Raw genomic sequence first — 20,595 nt, 5'->3', positions numbered from 1 at the left:
GTCCATATGTCGGACCTGGTGTGGAGACCCTATACAAAGTAGATACCGTCCATATGTCGGACCTGGTGTGGAGACCCTATACAAAGTAGATACCGTCCATATGTCGGACCTGGTGTGGAGACCCTATACAAAGTAGATACCGTCCATATGTCGGACCTGGTGTGGAGACCCTATACAAAGTAGATACCGTCCATATGTCGGACCTGGTGTGGAGACCCTATACAAAGTAGATACCGTCCATATGTCGGACCTGGTGTGGAGACCCTATACAAAGTAGATACCGTCTATATGTCGGACCTGGTGTGGAGACCCTATACAACGTAGATACCGTTCATGCGTCGAACCTGGTGTGGAGACCCTATACAAAGTAGATACCGTCCATACGTCGGACCTGGTGTGGAGACCCTATACAAATATTACGTAGATACCGTCCATATGTCGGACCTGGTGTCGAGACCCTATACAAAGTAGATACCGTCTATAAGTCGGACCTGGTGTGGAGACCCTATACAACGTAGATACCGTTCATGCGTCGACCCTGGTGTGGAGACCCTATACAAAGTAGATATCGTCCATATGTCGGACCTGGTGTGGAGACCCCATACATAATACATCACATTATATTATTGGCTTCTATTCGCTGCATTCAAAGAAAGTAGATACCGTTCATACGTCGGACCTGGTGTGGAGACCCTATACAAATATTACCGAGACTGTGCTAATCTAACATCAGTAGTATGGGTAGCGTGATTCCTACCCTCATCTATACTATAAAAGAAGGGGTTATTAATGAGCATAATACGGTAATATGCCAAACAACCGGTTGGGCTGTTTTTAAATGTAACATTTGTTTATATATGCAGGCCTTGCAAGGCTTTGACAAGTCTCGCCTGAAAACATCATCTGATTACCTACTAAGTCGGATCTTACTTCATAAACGTTGTCCAATCGGTTCAACCGTTTGGGTCGCGATACACGGAAGCGGTCATGGTTTGCAGCCTGCTTAAAACTATGCTATTTATCAAAGAGTTTAAAAATATTATGCCATCGAGAGTTTTGATGAAAGTAGCATATACCATTGTATTAGGTTTATTGCATCAAGCTTAACAATTTTATGGTTAAATTTTCAACATGACTTATTTCTTTAAAAAGGTTTGTTGTGTGATATAAATACAGAATATGTGATATGTATCAGTATATGAACAGACGAACTAATATATGTCATACATCTGTTGATTTTTTATAGGTTTTTAGTATTGCTATACATATGATTATTATGATCATAGGAGTCTGGTAGTCTGGCTATGTGGCGGAGCCAGCATCACCCTTTAATAACTTCGTGTTTAATTTGTTAATTATGACATGCACTGAAAACAGGTTTCTGATTCAAATACCCGTAGCTTTTAACATTTGTCAATGTGTATGTAATATGCATGTAGCCGCCAGACATAAACCAAACATAGCAGGTTAAACAGCAGCAGTTTCTCACCAGTCAACAACGTCATATATAACTTAACTATATAACACAACACTTAAGTAACGTGGGCGCAAAAGTTAATTTGTAAAACAATATGCATTTTTTTTAAAAGTTTGTTTAAATAGTTACCCGTTTCTTTTGTTTACTTAAAGCCGAAACAAACAACAACAAATGGCTTGGGCACAGAATGTGAGTTTGAGCACGAGAATGGTTTCATGAATCCGGATACACAGGACTTGATCAGACATAGGAAATGAATGACAATATAGTAAAGTAATTATGTATAATTATGTAGCTACCGCCGCAAACTACCCCTATTCTAACAAATAGTCTATCTACTGACATCAGAAACGAAGGGTTGAGTGTTTTTTGAGTGCGTTGTTCAGAAATATGAATTCAAAATGAAGCGGAATTGCATTGACCTTTTGGGGTAAGGCTATTGTTCGTGACGTCATTATAATCGGAATCGAACCCCTGTCGCCTTGGTGAAAGGCGATTGCGCTATCCACTGTCTACCCGACCACTCTACTTCACTGACAGTATATTGAGGCTATATGATTGTAACTTAATTTAATCGACCAACCAAATAACGTGTGACCTGTCAAATTAATTAGAATGTGGCAGTAGACCCAAACCATATAATATAAGTAATATGAGAGGAATTCATAAAAACTCACTCGCTCTATATATAAGTGTAGGAATAGTGTATAGGATGTGTCATATTTATGTCATACGTGTAACAAATTGACAGCTTCTCATGATGGTAATCTTGTATATATAAAAGCCTAGCATTGACTTTCGTGTTGCTGTAATATACGAACTTATTAGAATATCAATTTGGAACAGAACGGCCTGTGCAACACATAACAAGTAATGAAATTGGCGGGAAAATCTGGTGTTGCATGCTTTATGACGTCATAATAATACGATTCAAACGTAGGCCGACAGAAAAAAAAGTTATTCCTGAAATGCGGACATGTTTTGCCTTTTTTTTTCGTGAAAGGCATGGAATTTCTGTTACAAATGTTGTATAATTAGCTTACACAGAAAAATCAGCAAATGTTTGCCACACTGCCCAGAACTCCCCTATCATACCGTATTACCTTTGTGGCAGGAAAACATGATTATTTGTTTCCCTGAGAATAATAATGGATCACGATGACAAAGGACAATATATGATTAAATTATTTCTAAATACCACAATAAAACAAGTGAGGGTGATCAGGTCTACGTGTTATTGTTGTCGTCCTCTTTCGACATTTAATGAATACAATCCAATCAGGCGTGTTCATGTCCTATATCATCGAATTATCCAATTACAACGTGACGTCTTAAAACGTAAATGTAAGATGGTGACAAAGATTTAGTGTCGACGTTTACAATAAATGGCCTATATCTGTCCGGTCTGGGTGTCACCCTGTCAATAGCTTGCTGATGAACGACCTGGGCTGTGTTAAACGATGCAGATCAGAGTTACGCAATCAGCAGACAGGTGGAAAACACAGGTACACATATGTTGATGCATGTTGTATCATCTTAGTCCTCCATTAACCGATCGCTCGGCTATAATTTTCGATATAGCGATCCCGACCAGTAACTATAGAGTGCGCAGCGGGAATATAAATGAAAAGGGGCGGTAACTCCACTTAACTGTGTGTGTCGTGTAGTTACAATAAACAACAATGCTGGCTCGTGCTTCCTACGTCGTCGATTTGAAATTGTATTCGTAATACAGATATACCACCTAATAAACAATGGGTTCACATTATCTGTCTGGGTTGAATATTCCCCTACGTAGATACCTGTAATTCTAAATATTAATAGCATGATATATATATATATAATACATCACATTATATTATTGTTCAATACTTAACTGGTTTGCAACAGTACTACATAACCAGAAAATTAAACTAATACACTAATCAAAATAGTGAGGTTTTGGAATGTAACAATATGTTAAATATCGAATTCTATCAACTCGATAAAACTGATATCTTATCACTGTGACAAATATCAAAAGTGATATTTGCACTGTGTGAAAATATCACTTTTTGGTATTGACCAATCATAACGGTATCTTCTATTCGCTGCATTCAAAGGCAACGATTTTTTGTCAAGTTCAGGTTCAAATGAAGCGACGGTAGGATAAGTGATTGTTATGGTAAAAGTTTGGTATACAAACTTAAGTATTTACATCAAAATACAATTAATAACATTTTTATAAGCAATCATACCAGAAAATAGCAGAAAACGTCGGAATTGCGTTGATTATCCCATTCAAAATGGCGCACAGCCTTGTCGTCAAGCGTGACGAATTTAATTATACAGTGTATGCAACAAAGACTGTGATTGGCTCATAATCATATAACAAAATCTGCTAAAACAAATGTCATATTGCAAGAGTCCATTTCAAAATATATTTTTTTTAAATCAATACTTGTAAAAATATTGATTACCGTGAATTTTCTTCAAAGTGGTGAAATTTAAAATCATATAGAATTAAAAACGGACGACTTTCTCTACTCTGTGACACCTGGTGCAGTGTACGGATATCTTTACCCGATTACTCTGCAGAACGATCTATGCATATCATAAATGATCATGTTCATCTCCCCGGACAGTCGTGCCTACCACGTACAGTCGGGGCCCACCACGTACAGTCGGGCCTACCACGTACAGTCGGTGCCCACCACGTACAGTCGGGCCTACCACGTACAGTCGGTGCCCACCACGTACAGTCGGGCCTACCACGTACAGTCGGGGCCCACCACGTACAGTCGGGCCTACCACGTACAGTCGGGCTTACCACGTATATTATTTAGACTTGAACCGACATACTTTTGTTGTCAGACGTTATTTCCATCACTGCGCTCCAGTGGTTTTAGGTGTTCTTATTGTACCTATCAGTAACGTGTTTATTTATTTGTAACACGAAGCTCGTGAGAGTCACCGGACTCAGAACGTGTCACAGAATATATATGTGTTGTATAGCCCCACATCCATATAATGATCACCTAGCTTTACGACCCGAGACCTTCGGGGTAGCCGGCTACATGTATGTACACAGATTATACCGGCACTTCCGTGTAATGTGTTCGATGGTAGACTCTAATTCTAGGTGACAGAAAATGATACCAACTGAATACCATTCGGAGAATTTTCTGCAAGAACGCCCAATTTGTACCTATAATAATAGTAAAGGGTGTGTGCTGTGCTGTTCAATGAGTACTTTATCAAAACCGGTTTTTCTAAAAGATCGACATATCTTTACGTCTATATATCTATAATGTACAGTAAGGGTCAGAGGAGTAATATAGACGGTAAAATCCCGTATAACACTGGATCCTAATGGAGGTATGTCCGTAGTAATGTACAGTAAATACACCTTCTGTAGGTGCTACCTACAGGTGGGGTCTGTGTCACTACCTGTTCAAGGACTTTAAAAAATAAAAGAAAGAAAGTAAATAGCGAAACACTTTAAGTTTTCTTTCAAATCTGCTTTCGATTCTTTGATTTAAGTCACTCTTATAACAGTGTATCTGGCCCGTTTATAACGTTATAAACATATAACAGTGTTACTGAACGAGTATAACTGGCCCTCAAATATAGGGTTATCTGAGAAACTCTTAAAAGATTAATAAACTTAAAGCATATTTTTTTAGTTGTTTATAAAATGAATAGTGTTTGATTAAGTGGTAAAATTTTAACATCATCATGCGACGGTTGCGGTTAAGTTTGATAACGTCAGTAAATAGCGATGTCACATTGACAAGCCAAAAGACTCCTTGTTTACAAACACGAGTAGACAAAATCAACGTTGCGGAACGCCGAGCGACTTAAAGCTTAGTCGTGATCAGCAAGTACACTGGCAATATATAGGGCGTCGGAGGTTGTGCTAGCTGTGAAGTGATTTTTCTCTTCTTTGAAAATGTCTTCTAAACAAAAAGAAATTGAATCAAATCCTACGAATTCTTTGGAAGTTGTTGATGATGGAGAAAAGCTCCACAAAAGAGAAACATGGTCGACGAAAATGGACTTTCTCCTGGCTTGTATAGGGTTCTCCGTGGGCCTGGGAAACGTGTGGAGGTTTCCATATCTGTGCTACAAGAACGGCGGAGGTTTGTGGATGTTTTTATTTGTTCAAAGACGCATGTTTGCATTTTGAATTTCACGTGTTAATGCGTTTTGAATATGCATGATTAAACTGATGACAGTCGTATATATGGTACAACCCAAATTTACAACGGTCAAACAGGACTGTTTGTAGGTCAAGAGGTCATATGGTAGAAAGTGTTTATTATCTAAAAATTGAATGGGGACCAGTAAATTGCTTTAGATAGCTATCATCGTTTTGTTTGGTCACACGAATAGGGAGGGGCTGGTCCCGTCCTGAAAACTTGTGTAGAAAATGTTTTCATGCTATTTGCATAAGATAAAACTAAGAAGTTTGGGGAGAGGAAAGGAATTGGCTAAATTCTTGGTATAAATTAAATGCATAGAAGAAAAGAAATATAACTTTTACATGCAAAAGAACAGACTGTGTATGTGTTGTAAGGCTTGTTTACAATACTGGAACTGGTGGTATCGGTTCACGGTTACTTTCAGCTTTAATTAATCATATTAAAACTAATGCTAGCGGGTTTTTTTTTCGCGTGACATAACTTTGGTAAGTATGTAGAGCTCATTATCGTAAATAATGTGGCAAATATGTCAGCAAATACCATTGTATGATCACCTCCCTATCGACTGTATTGCGTCATCATGTCGTAAAATGTAAGGATAAAAGTGCGCCTGGTGATGGCCACAAGGTTTGAATGTCTTGTTATTTTTTAATGTCTGCATATCTAAAAGTCTTCAGACGATTGACCTAAAGATGTCTGCATTGAAATATATGTAAATATGAAACTTTCAAGTTAGTACAGGCGTGTACGACTGTCCTCTGCCTGGTGTCTGTTATTTAAACCCAGTGTGTAATAACCGACCTTAACTCGGTGTTCCCAGCCAAATACGGGTCCATACTGTCAGTACAGAGCTATTCGTACGTGTGCACTGGTCCGTAAACATTTATATATTGTTCGAAGAAGCCATATTGTTCACCGCTTTTAACTTATCTATGTACAAAAATCGGAATGTGTTATACGTTCAATACAAAAAACACAAAGTCTGGTTATTTTGGATGTTTATTAACAATTAACAAGGTCACCATTTCAAATTCGACCCAGGAGAAAATGGTGACATCAGTGTTAACTTATATTTAGGCAGTGGCGGGTATTCAGGGGGTCCCGAACACCTTAGCCTGGCAATTTTCTTTAAAATAGATAAATATTCCCTCATTTAAATCACCCACTCGACCACCGGAGGAAATTTGGCGACTCTCCACCCCCTCATCACCCACCTTCGCTCCTGGTAGATCCCCGGACTTGCTACTGTTCCGGTGTAGATAAAATAATAAATAAACTGTATTTCATTTTATAAAACAATTCCGCGGTGATGACGTTGCTGAGCCAAAGCTTCGTAATGATGAACGGGTGACAGGTTGATCGATCTGTTTAAAAAAGATGTTTTCTTATAATTGTAGGCTCATTGTTGGATTGATATTACATCAGTTACTTTTCAACTGAACACATTGTCACGTTAGTCGGCTGTTTATCATAATGGCACATGTCATTGCTCAGGTGATAAAGCCCAAGGACACTTGACCATGCAGTGATGATGTAGATTTCGAAATCAGAAGTCGTCTAGAAGATTGCTCAGCGTTGTGGTAATTGTGGTTTTAACCAGCTGATATTTGTAAATCTTTCCGATTCACGAGCATCATTCAAACTGACAGGATACGCATGTGCTGTGGATGTGTTTGAAGACGTTAAGGACCACTAGCGTTATTATTTTTATTTTAAATTTAATCTCCGAGGTGCAGCGGCTATACACTACACCACAGCCAGTAGTTACGACATGACCACTATATGTCCCCGGTTAATTACCACTGCCACATTTTGTCTGTTTACCACAATTACCACGGATACATACATAGCCATTAGGTAATTTGAGCCGACGGACGCGTCCCCTTTAGAGTTAAAGCAAACTTCCTGTCCCGCGGAATAAAAAACATTCACAGCAATTACAGAAATAGAAAAACTAATTTGGTAATTATTCCTTTCATTTAATTTTCTTGTCGCGACTCGAAGCAACCGACAGTAGGTGGCTCCCTTGTAAAGCGCGGACTTGTTTTGTGATACGTGAGGGTCCCGGATGAACTCCCAGAGAGGTAGTTCATTAGGTATTCTTTATACATTTAATATCGTTGAGAAAAAGCAACGAGACATATTTGACACGATTAGAGATATCGCGTTTCCACCTTACATAAAGGGAGGGTAACCCTGGACTACTATATATATATATAGGCAGACGACAACGGCTTGGCTGATCTTTTCCTGGATATTTGACAACTCGTATTCGTGGTAAAATGTTAATTTGATTGACCAAAACATTATATTAGAAAAAAATAAAAATTCGCGGATGAAATATAATGCGATTTTAAATCAAATTAGACATATGAAATTTGACCGAACTCTAACTTTTAGTCGATGAACATATTTTCATAACTTCACTCATATCTCTGTTCATTTGGTATCTTTTCTGAAGGTGAAGGCCGCAACCATTCTAGATATAATCTCACAATGGCGGGTTCTATTGCGCTTCTATAAGAATTACATTATGTACGTCACTGTCCAAAATTGAACTTCTCATATAAAATACGCTACTCTTCCCAAAATCGCCAAACTTTATACACGGAGATTCTGCTAGGAGAGATAGGATGTTTTTGAATAAAAACTCCTAAGCGTGCGTGTCACAGTGATTGGTTAAATTCCTAAGCGTGCGTGTCACAGCAGTGATAGGTTAAATTCCTAAGCGTGCGTGTCACAGTGATTGGTTACAATTCTAAGCTGCAATGTCACTATGTAAACCAAGGAAATAAGGTTCGGGTCATCATACTTTGGTTTCTGGACGAGAGTTGCCTATTCCACCACGAAATTAACACTTTAGCCATAATATATACCTTTATAGACGGAAATGAGAAAAAAGCGGCTCGTGTCATTTCCTATGATGCAATTGGCATTCATATTGCGTATGAACCGAATCTGAAATAAGTTAATGCTAAGTCTGCGTTTACACCTGGAGATTTCATGTGTTCACAGATAAGGACAAAGAAAGCTAGATTATCTCTTCTGTGGTATTAACATGCAAATCTTAATCTCCATATCTTAAAAAGATTACAACACGTAACACATAACTCGCGGATAGAGATAGTCATCTAAAGACGGATCGACCAAAACACTCGGGGACAAGCAGATTGAATATGACACCACCTTCATATTTGTAAAGGGCTCTGTGTATATAAAGGCATACATCGGTGGAAGTATGTTTTTTTGGGCACTGTATTGTCCTGACTTGGCCTTGGATAATGGGCCTAGAGCGGGTAAATAGAAACTTGACGTCTCTCATGCAAGTTAAAACTTCGGTCAAATCTGTGTCGTCTACGTGGAACGCCAGACTTTCTTGTTCAAACCATTTAAAAACATCCTGACAATATTATCGCATTCAGACAGAATATGAAAACAAACTTAGTTTTAGTTTTAAAATTTATATTGAGAAAACAAGCATGAATTGGGTTAATTGATTAATGAAATGTTCCAACACGCGGCTACATCTCGTAAATATGTGTCTTGACTGCCTTGTAAGTAATATGTCAGTGTGTCAATGACCGCCTTGTTCTACATTTACGTTTAGTTTTAAAACAAATCACCGATAGCTAGGTATTTTGTTACTCTCTGATTATTATGGACTTTATCAACACCACATTTGTGTTTATTTTATCAGATATCAGTGACGTCATAGCGCAGTCGGTCGTGCGTCTGTCTACTGACCAAAGGTCGTCGGTATAATTGCGATTACGGCAGTAAGCCAATGTAGTTATGCTATTAATCCTGTCGTGTTTGTTCTAGTCTACCCAGATGAACAATTGCATCGACAACCAGGTGTAGTTTCCTCAGTTTATTATAAAGCAGATAAGCATTTATTTATGTATATATATATATATATATATATATATATATATATATTAGTTTTATATATCTAGAGTGTACAACGTCCGTCGAGACTGGTCGAGACATGTATCTACGTCACATAGGTTAACGCTCCAGATACCTAAAGAGCAAGAACTTAGATAGGTGCACGTCTTCAAACTCCGGTTCTTTCCGTCATTATATCATTGGCGTTCCGTCAAGTCATAATTTTGAGTCCGATAAACGGGAGCTGTGTAAAACTAGCTTTGCGCACGTATAGTTTCGTATTTTTGAACAGGAAGTAGAACTTACACCAATATAAAATATTATCAATAAGTTTAATTGAAATATTTAAATATTAATTATTATATTTACGCATAAATTTTAAAAGATTGGTTGTAGGAAGCACACATTAATATATACTAAAATGGCTGGAATAATCCCGAGTTATAAACTTTTCCGAAAGAAACTCGAGTGTTCCGAAGAGCCATTGGGAACTTTGAAAAATGTCTGCGAAGTTGCTACATGTTTAATGATTGGCAACTCCAATTTCCTACAACACTGGAATAGTCACATATAAAAACAACAATTGTGTTTTGTATATAATATACAAAATGCAATTTTTAAGAGCTTGTAGACTATTGTCAGCCACTTCAACGTCCTAAGCTGACGAAATATGTTGATATACTTCCAAGATATACTGTTGTTATGCTAATGGCGGGGAAATGACTGCTGCAGTGGAGAACAATTTCTACCACAGACAATCACGTACTTGGTATAATAATCTCTTCATGCTTCTGTCCTGATGAGCCTAAGTGTTTATACCTTGTTACAGGAATATAGAAGGAAGCTATAATTTCAAACCAGGGAATTTATTACATTTTTACCAATGCATTAAACATTTTCAAGCGATGACAACACTTCTAATAATCTTCACTTGAAGTGATCAGAAGGGCAAAGTTTTATGCCAAAACAACCAACTATGGGTGTTGTCCTAAAAGCCCTGATAAATTCTTAATGTGACGTCACAACACAGCATTCTTTGTTTCACCATTTTTAGGCACTCGGAACACCTCGTCACATTGTTCTGTAAACGAGAACACCATAGGTGCTCCGAGACACCGCCGAAAACGAGGTGTTGGTAAGGGCGACACTGGAGAAGGAATCACCTCAAGAAGCGACTAGACGCTTACAACGGTGTCACCTGCAATGAACCAATGAACCAATAGAGATCACAAGTGTTGGTCTGTTGTGTTCACCAGGAAAAAGCAGACGATAAAACTCGTTTCGGTAAGGGGGCCCAATAAAAGACACATATAACGATAAAAAACCGAAATATAGCAGGTCTTTGTTATTTCTTTTCTTTCATAAACAATTAATACAATTTGGATAGGTAGGTATAGAAACAGGATATGACCATTTTTATGTTTATAAATTGTGCATCGATCCATCTTCTTTATAGAGAGAAATGACATTTTGTGACAGAATAGTGGGTAAGGATATGGTAGACTTTGAACATGTCTGGCGTCTAGGTGTATCTCGTATAAAGCAGGCTATGTATCTAGCCCAAAAGTAATTATGCAGAATCAAAGAATGACCCATTGTATCTAAAAATACCACATACATGTACTTTCAATGGAACAGTGCATATTCCTTACAGGTTAAACCATTAAACCAGGAAATTTACCTGTAATGTCATTCATTTGAGATATTTAAAAACTGAACGTTTTTATAAACTTGCGTCATAAAGGTAGATCAAATGATGTTTAACCCACAAAATCGGATGCGCCTGACGGATAAACGGAGTACTGGTACATTTGTTTAGATTATAGGGCTAGGCAATTATACAGTCGCTGCCTAGAGCAATGCAGAAGTGAAATTGAAAAGGGGTGAAACGTGGTGTACTAGCTACCGAACTTTCTCCCATATTAGATTATGATATATACTTAGATTTGCAGGAATGGGTTGGGGGATTTATAATGTGTCGGTAGGGAAAGGTATTATTTAGACTATTATAGAAAAAAACTAGAGCTCTGATTTTCAAAACAATGAAAGGTAATTAGAACTTTATATATATATTCTACATGTTAAAACGAATTAATGTATAAAACTATATTGGAAAAGTTTCAAACGGCGAGTTACATAATACAATAATAAAAGGGCAGGGAATGAAGCGCCTTGCGCTTTGCATGCTACCCAACTATATAACAGTTTGGAGTAGAATGTATTTACAAATGTTAGAGTTTCAGTTTTACTATAATAATCTTAATAAAATACCATGTTTACACCTTTACAACTTCACCCCCTCATTTTTCTCTGCATGGACTGATTGACCCCTAGGAACAATAATCTATCCCCAGACTGTACTGCTGCAGAATCTCATTGTACCCTTATTGTCCAATACAGCACTGACGTGGACACGCCTCCTTTGATCTAAAATGTTCAGGTTCCATATTCCTTTGTCGGATGTGTCATAAAGTAATAATGTTTAAAACTCATATTGAAAATAAAACAAACAAATTATAACCTCCGTCTAACCCCACCACCATCACCCCACAAAAAAATAAATTTATAGCTAAACAGGTAAATAAAATAAACATCAAAAATACATACTCTCTTTCCCTTACACGAGTTTTGAGCTCACCTGGTCCGAAGGACCATGGTGAGCTTATGCCATACCGCAGCGTCCGTCGTCCGTCCGTCAACTTTTCCTTTAAAAAACTACTAGTCATGAAGGACTGAGAAGATTTTGACCAAATTTGGTCAGAAGCATCCTTGGGGGAAGGAGAACAAATTTTGTATAAATGGTGGGTCTGGCCCCCCTGGGTGCTGAGGGGCGGGGCCCAATAGGGGAAATATAGCAAATTCTTTAAAATCCTTCTTCTTCTGTAGGAATAAAAGGATTTGTTCCATATTTGGCATAAAGCATCCTTGGGTGAAGGGGAACCAATTTTGTATAAACGGTGGGTCTGGCCCCCCATGGGCCTGAGGGGTGGGGCCCAATAGGGGAAACATAGTAAAAATCTTTAAAATCCTTCTTCTTCTGTAGGAATGAAAGGATTTGGTCCATATTTGGTCTGAAGCATTCTTCGGTAAAGGGGAACACATTTTGTGAAAACGGTGGGTCTGGTCCCCCATGGGCCTGAGAAGTTGGGCCCAATAGGGGAAATATAGTAAATTCTTTAAAATCAAGTTCTTCTTCTGTAGGAATGAAAGGATTTGGTCCATATTTGGTCTGAAGCATTCTTGGGTAAAGGGGAACACATTTTGTATTAACCGTGGGTCTGGCCCCAAGGGGCCTAAGGGGCAGGACCCAATAGGGGAAACATAGCAAATTATTCTTTAAAATCCTTCTTCTTCTGTAGGAATGAAAGGATTTAGTCCATATTTGGTCTGAAGCAACATTGGGTAAAGGGGAACCTATTTTGTATTAACCGTGGGTCTGGCCCCCAAGGGGCCTAAGGGGCAGGGCCCAATAGGGGAAACATAGCAAATTATTCTTTAAAATCCTTCTTCTTCTGTAGGAATGAAAGGATGTAGTCCATATTTGGTGTGGAGCATCCTAGGGTAAAGGGGAACCAATTTTGTATAAACGGTGGGTCTTACCCCCCTGGGGCTGAGGGACGGGGCCCAATAGGGGAAACATAGCAAATTCTTCAAAATCCTTCTTCTTCTGTAGGAATGAAAGGATTTGGTCCGTATTTGGTCTGCAGCATCCTTGGGTTAAGGGGAACCTATTTTGTATTAACCGTGGGTCTGGCCCCCAAGGGGCCTAAGGGGCAGGGCCCAATAGGGGAAACATAGCAAATTATTCTTTAAAATCCTTCTTCTTCTGTAGGAATGAAAGGATTTAGTCCATATTTGGTGTGGAGCATCCTAGGGTAAAGGGGAACCAATTTTGTATAAACGGCGGGTTTTACCCCCCCTGGGACTGAGGGGCGGGGCCCAATAGGGGAAATATAGCAAATTTTTCAAAATCCTTCTTCTTCTGTATGAATGAAAGGACTTGTTCCATATTTAGTGTGGAGCATCCTTGGGTGAAGGGGAACCAATTTTGTATAAACCGTGAGTGTAGCCCCCCTGGGACCTGAGGGGTGGGGCCCAATAGGGGAAATAGAGGTAAAACCTTTATAATCCTTCTTCTACCATAGGGAATAAGGGATTTTATCCTAATTTAGTCTGGAGCATCCTTGGGCAAAAGGGACTCAATTTCATATAAACAGCGAGTGTGGCCTCACTGGGGGCAGAAGGAAGGATGGGCCCAATAGGGGAAGCATAGCAAATTCTTCAAAATCCTTCTTCTTCTGTAGGAATGAAAGGATTTAGTCCATATTTGGTCTGAAGCATCCTTGGATTAAGGGAAACCTATTTTGTATTAACCGTGGGTCTGGCCCCCCAAGGGGCCTAAGGGGCAGGGCCCAATAGGAGAAACATAGCAAATTATTCTTTAAAATCCTTCTTCTTCTGTAGGAATGAAAGGATTTAGTCCATATGTGGTGTGGAGCATCCTAGGGTAAAGGGGAACCAATTTTGTATAAACGGCGGGTCTTACCCCCTGGGACTGAGGGGCGAGGCCCAATAGGGGAAATATAGCAAATTCTTCAAAATCCTTCTTCTGTAGGAATGAAAGGACTTGTTCCATATTTGGTGTGGAGCATCCTTGGGTGAAGGGGAACCAATTTTGTATAAACGGTGAGTGTAGTCCCCCTGGGACCTGAGGGGTGGGGCCCAATAGGGGAAATAGAGGTAAAACCTTTAAAATCGTTCTTCTGCCATAGGGATGAAGGGATTTTTCTTCCCAATTTGGTCTGGAGGATCTTGGGCAAAATTAAGGGACTCAATTTTGTATAAACAGTGAGTGTGACCCCCCTGGGGGCAGAAGGGTGGGCCCGATAGGGGAAACATAGCAAATTCTTCAAATACCTTCTTCTGCACGAATGACTGGATTTTATCCTTGTTTAGTCTGGAGCATCCTTGGGCCAAGGGGACTCAATTTTGTATAAACGGTGGGTATGACCCCCTAGGGGCATAGGGGTGGGGCTCTGTTTGAAGTTTGTTCTCGCTATATCTCAAGTACTGGATGAATCTTTCTGAAATTTCATATGTACTTACAGCACCTACCATGGAGTGCTATATCTTTACTTCATACCAATTATATTTAACATATTCAGGTGAGCGATACAGGCCCTCTGGGCCTCTTGTTTTTAACCGGAACACTTGTTTTTATTACTTTTAACGAGGAAGATAGTTATGATACGGTATTAAAATGTTGTAATGTTGGTAAACCCATTTAGATATATGTAGTACACAACAATATAACAGCTCATTGATAGGCTCCAGCTGAGTGATACAATATGTTGAGAGAGAAAAAAGAGTATTAAATGTCGAGAGGAGCTAGGTGAGACGAAGAACCATCGCTATTAATTTAAATATTTTTTTTTTTCAATATCATTTATTATATACATAAGTAAGTATAGGATTAAGAAATACTTATTTAAATACTTACATTAATGTGTCTCGTTAAACCATCGCTATTGTTGTACATTTAAGACGCCGTCTCTTGTTGTACGACATCATTGTGTCAGTGTTAAATGGACATTGAAGACGCCGTCTCTTGTTGTACGACATCATTGTTTCAGTGTTAAATGGACATTTAAGATGCCGTCTCTTGTTGTACGACATCATTGTGTCAGTGTTTAATGGACATTTAGGACGCCGTCTCCTGTTGTACGACATCATTGTGTCAGTGTTTAAAGGACATTTAAGACGCCGTCTCTTGTTGTACGACATCATTGTGTCAGTGTTTAATGGACATTTAAGACGCCGTCTCTTGTTGTACGACATTATTGTGTCAGTGTTTAATGGATATTTAAGACGCCGTCTCTTGTTGTACGACATCATTGTGTCAGTGTTTAATGGACATTTAAGACGCCGTCTCTTGTTGTACGACATCATTGTGTCAGTGTTTAATGGACATTTAAGACGCCGTCTCTTGTTGTACGACATCATTGTGTCAGTGTTTAATGGACATTTAAGACGCCGTCTCTTGTTGTACGACATCATTGTGTCAGTGTTTAATGGACATTTAAGACGCCGTCTCTTGTTGTACGACATCATTGTGTCAGTGTTTAATGGACATTTAAGACGCCGTCTCTTGTTGTACGACATCATTGTGTCAGTGTTTAATGGACATTTAAGACGCCGTCTCTTGTTGTACGACATCATTGTGTCAGTGTTTAATGGACATTTAAGACGCCGTCTCTTGTTGTACGACATCATTGTGTCAGTGTTTAATGGACATTTAAGACGCCGTCTCTTGTTGTACGACATCATTGTGTCAGTGTTTAATGGACATTTAAGACGCCGTCTCTTGTTGTACGACATCATTGTGTCAGTGTTTAATGGACATTTAAGACGCCGTCTCTTGTTGTACGACATCATTGTGTCAGTGTTTAATGGACATTTAAGACGCCGTCTCTTGTTGTACGACATCATTGTGTCAGTGTTTAATGGACATTTAAGACGCCGTCTCTTGTTGTACGACATCATTGTGTCAGTGTTTAATGGACATTTAAGACGCCGTCTCTTGTTGTACGACATCATTGTGTCAGTGTTTAATGGACATTTAAGACGCCGTCTCTTGTTGTACGACATCATTGTGTCAGTGTTTAATGGACATTTAAGACGCCGTCTCTTGTTGTACGACATCATTGTGTCAGTGTTTAATGGACATTTAGGACGCCGTCTCTTGTTGTACGACATCATTGTGTCAGTGTTTAATGGACATTTAAGACTCCGTCTCTTGTTGTACCACATACTAACATTTATTATTGAAAATGTATAGCACGCCAGTTCCCCGACCTTTTGCAGCATAAAAAGTGAAATTTATAAATAAACATACGATGTATTTCAGTTAAAAATTGGTTAGGGTTAAAAACTGGATATTAAGTTAGAAAAACATTATTTTTTGATGTTTTAAATCGATAAGAGGCAGTTTCACCTGTAAAACTAACGGATGTGAAAATCACACTACGTCGTTACCTTGTCCGTTGGATGATACAATGTACATAAATAGATACGAAATTGATCCGGAAACCAGTTACCCTGTCCGACGTTGATCCGGAAACCTGTTACCCTGTCCGGCGTTGACCCGGAAACCTGTTACCCTGTCCGGCGTTGACCCGGAAACCTGCTACCCTGTCCGGCGTTTATCCGGAAACCTGTTACCCTGTCCGGCGTTGATTCGGAAACCTGTTACCCTATCCGGCGTTGATCCGGAAACCTGTTACCCTTTCCGGCGTTGATCCGGAAACCTGTTACCCTGTCCTGCGTTGATCCGGAAACCAGTTACCCTGTCCGGCGTTGATCCGGAAACCTGTTACCCTGTCCGGCGTTGACCCGGAAACCTGTTACCCTGTCCGGCGTTGACCCGGAAACCTGTTACCCTGTCCGGCGTTGATCCGGAAACCTGTTACCCTGTCCGGCCATCTCACGCTGAAGCAGCGTCCACTTTAGCCTAGTGAACAGTTTGTACTGTGTATGATCACTGGAGTAAGTCGGGGTTGATAACTACGTCCTTCCCTATTTCAGATTAAGGTCAAACCCAAGTATTACGTTTCATCACGTTGTCACTATTTAAAGAAACCCCGAAGTTGATTCTAAGCTCTGAGTTTATAGTCCCCTCTGAGAACAAGAGTAATCTGACTACGACATACATGTACATGTATCTATCCCCCTTTAAATCTTAGTAATTTACATGTATACTGAGGTTGTGTACCTTTTCATGTTATACTGAGGTTGTGTACCTCTTCACAACCTCAGTATACATGTAACATGAAAAGGTACACAACCTCAGTATAACATGAAAAGGTACACAACCTCAATATAACATGAAAAGGTACACAACCTCAGTATAACATGAAGAGGTACACAACCTCAGTATAACATGAAGAGGTACACAACCTCAATATAACATCAAGAGGTACACAACCTCAGTATAACATGAAAAGGTACACAACCTCAGTATAACATGAAGAGGTACACAACCTCAGTATAACATCAAGAGGTACACAACCTCAGTTAACATGAAGAGGTACACAACCTCAGTTAACATGAAGAGGTACACAACCTCAGTATAACATGAAGAGGTACACAACCTCAGTATAACATCAAGAGGTACACAACCTCAGTATAACATCAAGAGGTACACAACCTCAATATAACATGAAGAGGTACACAACCTCAGTTAACATGAAGAGGTACACAACCTCAGTATAACATCAAGAGGTACACAACCTCAGTATACATGTAACATGAAAAGGTACACAACGTCAGTATAACATCAAGAGGTACACAACCTCAGTATAACATCAAGAGGTACACAACCTCAGTATAACATCAAGAGGTACACAACCTCAGTATAACATCAAGAGGTACACAACCTCAGTATAACATCAAGAGGTACACAACCTCAGTATAACATCAAGAGGTACACAACCTCAGTATAACATCAAGAGGTACACAACCTCAGTATAACATCAAGAGGTACACAACCTCAGTATAACATGAAGAGGTACACAACCTCAGTATAACATGAAGAGGTACACAACCTCAGTATAACATCAAGAGGTACACAACCTCAGTATAACATCAAGAGGTACACAACCTCAGTATAACATGAAAAGGTACACAACCTCAGTATAACATGAAGAGGTACACAACCTCAGTATAACATGAAGAGGTACACAACCTCAGTATAACATCAAGAGGTACACAACCTCAGTATAACATGAAGAGGTACACAACCTCAGTATAACATGAAGAGGTACACAACCTCAGTATAACATGAAGAGGTACACAACCTCAGTATAACATGAAGAGGTACACAACCTCAGTATAACATGAAGAGGTACACAACCTCAGTATAACATGAAGAGGTACACAACCTCAGTATAACATGAAGAGGTACACAACCTCAGTATAACATGAAGAGGTACACAACCTCAGTATAACATGAAGAGGTACACAACCTCAGTATAACATGAAGAGGTACACAACCTCAGTATAACATGAAGAGGTACACAACCTCAGTATAACATGAAGAGGTACACAACCTCAGTATAACATGAAGAGGTACACAACCTCAGTATAACATGAAGAGGTACACAACCTCAGTATAACATGAAGAGGTACACAACCTCAGTATAACATGAAGAGGTACACAACCTCAGTTAACATGAAGAGGTACACAACCTCAGTATACATGTAACATGAAAAGGTACACAACGCCAGTATAACATGAAGAGGTACACAACCTCAGTATAACATGAAGAGGTACACAACCTCAGTATAACATGAAGAGGTACACAACCTCAGTATAACATGAAGAGGTACACAACCTCAGTATAACATGAAGAGGTACACAACCTCAGTATAACATGAAGAGGTACACAACCTCAGTATAACATGAAGAGGTACACAACCTCAGTATAACATGAAGAGGTACACAACCTCAGTATAACATGAAGAGGTATACTGAGGTTGTGTACCTCTTCATGTTTATATTGAGGTTGTGTACCTTTTCATGTTATACTGCGGTTGTGTACTTCTTCATGTTATACTGAGGTTGTGTACCTCTTCATGTTATATTGAGGTTGTGTACCTTTTCATGTTATACTGCGGTTGTGTACCTTTTCATGTTATACTGAGGTTGTGTACCTTTTCATGTTATATTGAGGTTGTGTACCTTTTCATGTTACATGTATACTGAGGTTGTGTACCTCTTCATGTCATACTGAGGTTGTGTACCAAATTTGAAGTGAATCTGGCTCATCCTGTGGATGGAGTTGATTTCACGAGCTGAAAAGGGGATGGAAATTTGATGAAAAAAGGGAGGTGCACATTTTCGTATCATACTGACACTATGAACGAATTTGAAGTGAATCTTGTCAAAACTGTAACGTAACAGGCGTTGATTTCACAAAACCTTGGACAGGCCGACATAATTCGGTATCGCCATGTCCCACAAAAACCTTGGACAGGCCGACATAATTCGGTAGCACCATGTCCCACAAAACCCTGGGACAGGCCGACATAATTCGGTACCGCCATGTCCCACAAAACCTGGGACAGGCGGACATATTTTGGTACCACCATGTCCCACAAAACCTGGGACAGGCGGACATAATTAGGTACCACTTTGTCCCACAAAACCTGGGACAGGCCGACATAATTCGGTACCACCATGTCCCCCTGGGTCCCGGTTTCAGTTAAAAAATATATTTTAATCAGCCGTTGAACTCCAGTTATACATTCCGTATAAGTGAGAGGTATTTTGAATATATATTTTTTTTCGCTCTCGTCCTCGTTAATGCAAACGATAAAAACCGAGCGGTGACCTTTTACGAACTCCTCTCCCAAAATACTACTTATCGTGACGAGTGTGTATATTCACATTTTTAAAAAGGCTATCGGCCACTTAATTGGTATACATTTGTAGTTTAATAGTCATGACTGTTGTACATCAAACTCGAGTTAGTTTAATTTAATTTTCAAATTTCATTTAACTAAGAAGAGTTGAGTAAGAAGCTAACAAGCATCACGTATTGAAGAACCCATTTCTCTCAACACCTTCATGATGTCATCGACTAACCTCGTCAGTAAACGCTGAAACTGGGACCACGTGAAACAGAATTGACTACCCTGCCAGACTTCTGACCAAGAACCTACTGAGCCACGATTTTACCTTAAAACTCACTATGACCTGATTTTAAACAACGTGACTCCAGTGTCTTTCATAAGTAACGACTTGTTTACTTGGTCAGGGACACACTGTATAAGTAATAGTAATATGTAAATCTCGGCCTAGTTAGACTACTGTTCTGGGAAAAGGAAGGTTTAATATTTAAAGGTAACTGACTACGTAACAGCTCTTCTATATTATCATACTATCTTTGTCATAAGTTCAATGATAGAAGTTGATAATTTATGATCTTGTTGGGTTTATTTGTGTGTGTGTGTGTGTGTGTGGGGGGGGGGGTCCCTGTTTTAACC

General features: G+C 39.3%; 1 protein-coding gene across 1 annotated transcript in view; it reads left to right on the top strand.

Annotated features, from left to right (window-relative positions):
* The first annotated feature begins 5,275 nt into the window (after window positions 1-5,275).
* Window positions 5,276-20,595, top strand: part of LOC110445271 (sodium- and chloride-dependent creatine transporter 1-like) — a 31,280-nt gene continuing 15,960 nt past the window's right edge. The window contains exon 1 of the mRNA XM_021489791.1: window positions 5,276-5,598. Within this exon, the coding sequence (XP_021345466.1) occupies window positions 5,409-5,598 (190 nt within the window). The 5' untranslated portion in view covers window positions 5,276-5,408. The remainder of the gene's footprint in view (window positions 5,599-20,595) is intronic.

This window comes from Mizuhopecten yessoensis, unplaced genomic scaffold, assembly GCF_002113885.1.
Source record: "Mizuhopecten yessoensis strain PY_sf001 unplaced genomic scaffold, ASM211388v2 scaffold2159, whole genome shotgun sequence".
Lineage (NCBI taxonomy): Eukaryota > Metazoa > Mollusca > Bivalvia > Pectinida > Pectinidae > Mizuhopecten > Mizuhopecten yessoensis.
Note: the sequence above shows the minus strand (reverse complement) of the source record. Positions and strands in the feature narration are given on the sequence as shown.